Source organism: Mandrillus leucophaeus, unplaced genomic scaffold, assembly GCF_000951045.1.
Source record: "Mandrillus leucophaeus isolate KB7577 unplaced genomic scaffold, Mleu.le_1.0 Scaffold139, whole genome shotgun sequence".
Classification (NCBI taxonomy): domain Eukaryota; kingdom Metazoa; phylum Chordata; class Mammalia; order Primates; family Cercopithecidae; genus Mandrillus; species Mandrillus leucophaeus.
The window spans coordinates 727,973-729,619 of record NW_012101354.1 but is presented as its reverse complement, the minus strand read 5'-3'; the positions used below and the strand labels follow the sequence as shown (position 1 = coordinate 729,619).

At 49.5% G+C, this 1,647-nt stretch overlaps 1 protein-coding gene across 1 annotated transcript in view; it reads left to right on the top strand.

Moving 5' to 3' along the window:
• RIIAD1 (regulatory subunit of type II PKA R-subunit (RIIa) domain containing 1) overlaps positions 1-1,647 on the top strand; it is a 15,656-nt gene that overhangs the window by 7,380 nt on the left and 6,629 nt on the right. Inside the window, exon 3 of the mRNA XM_011973527.1 lies at positions 510-586. Within this exon, the coding sequence (XP_011828917.1) occupies positions 510-586 (77 nt within the window). The remainder of the gene's footprint in view (positions 1-509; positions 587-1,647) is intronic.

Genomic DNA, 1,647 nt, shown 5'->3' with positions numbered 1-1,647 from the left:
CCCGACCCCGGGGCGCTTAGCGCCGCGCAGCTGGAGCAGCTGCGAAAATTCAAGGTGGGTGCGCCCGCGCCCCTACCCGGCGTCCACCAAAGTGTAGCTCCCCAAGGACTGGGGCCCAGACTGGGAAGAGAGCCGCCGAGAGAAGGGGAGCGGGAGCCTGTTCCCTGACAAAGTGGGGAGGGTGCAGGGGGGACCCCCGGCGGACCTCTGGGCGTCTGAGCCCAGCACAGAGCGCCACGGGTGTCTGAGAGTACAGGAAGAACTAACTCAGGGACTCGGCCAGAGAAATGGGCCGAAATTACACATCCGACCTTAGTTAAGGCCCCTCAGCCTGAACAGGCGGCAGAATGATATTTTATCTGTAAGAAGATGGGTGGCTTAAACTTTCAAGCATCCTGGGGAAAGACTTGGGTTAAATGCGCACGCCGTTTCCCGCAGCTCCTCACATCTCCAGGGCTGAATCCTGCATCTGTTTCCTCATGGAGTGACCTTTTATTCTTGCCCCCCAGATTCAGACTCGGATTGCTAACGAAAAGTACCTAAGGGCCCACAAAGAAGTAGAGTGGCTCATAAGTGGTTTCTTCAGGTAGGTGGTTTTCCAGGCTCTGGGATTTGTGGCACCCAGGGTTTTCTTCGTTATCGCTAGAGGTTTCCTTCAGTTATCTCTAAATTCTTAAAAATATGTCTATTCATTTACTTTAACCGTAAGGATAAATACATACCATATGACACTTGGAAGAGGGAATTTGGCGTTGAGAAACCCAGCAGCCATCCACTGGGTGTAGAACACTATTCTCAACCATAGGAGCTTAACAAAATCACTAGTTGAACTTAAAACAAAAATCAGTTGTCTGGTTGGCCCTTCCCTACGTGAAAACATTACTATAGAAAAATTCCAAGCGTTGGAAGTCACTCTTTTCTTGGGGAAGAGAAGGCAATTTACCAGTGTATCCTGGAATATGTTCTTTCCTTCCCCCACCCTCCTTTCAGCCTGACATTTGCTTGAATGGAAACATATCCTAATGGGATGAAAGACAGAGAATTAAAAAAAAGAAAAAAATCACAGAGCATCAGTGGATGAAAACAATAGAGCTCTCTCAAATGCTGTTTGGTTATAGACAAATAGACAAGGTTTAAATAATTATAATGGCACCCATCTCCAGGCGTTGTGCTGTTTCCCTTAGCACTTACCACATTAGCACTTACCACACTGTATTGTAGTTGCGCTGTCAGTCTTCTGTTACTGGTCCAAAGCTCCGAGCTAGTGGAGTGTGTTTGTGTTCCCACTGCCCACGCAGTGTGTGGCATCTTGGAACACTTTTGCTGATCCTCCCAGCACCTCCACAAAAGACAGGTTATTGTCGGCTGGGCATGGTGACTCACGCTTGTAATCCCAGCACTTTGGGAGGCTGAGGTGGGTGGATCAACTGAGGTCAGGTGTTGGAGACCAGCCTGGCCAACATGGTGAAACCCTGTCTCTACTAAAAATGCAAAAATTAACTGGGTATAGTGGCGGGCGCCTGTAATCTCAGCGACTTGGGATGGCTGAGGCAGGAGAATTGCTTGAACCTAGGAGGTGGAGGTTGCAGTGAGCCGAGATAGCGCCACTGCATTCCAGCCTGGGCAACACAGCAAGACTCCATCTCA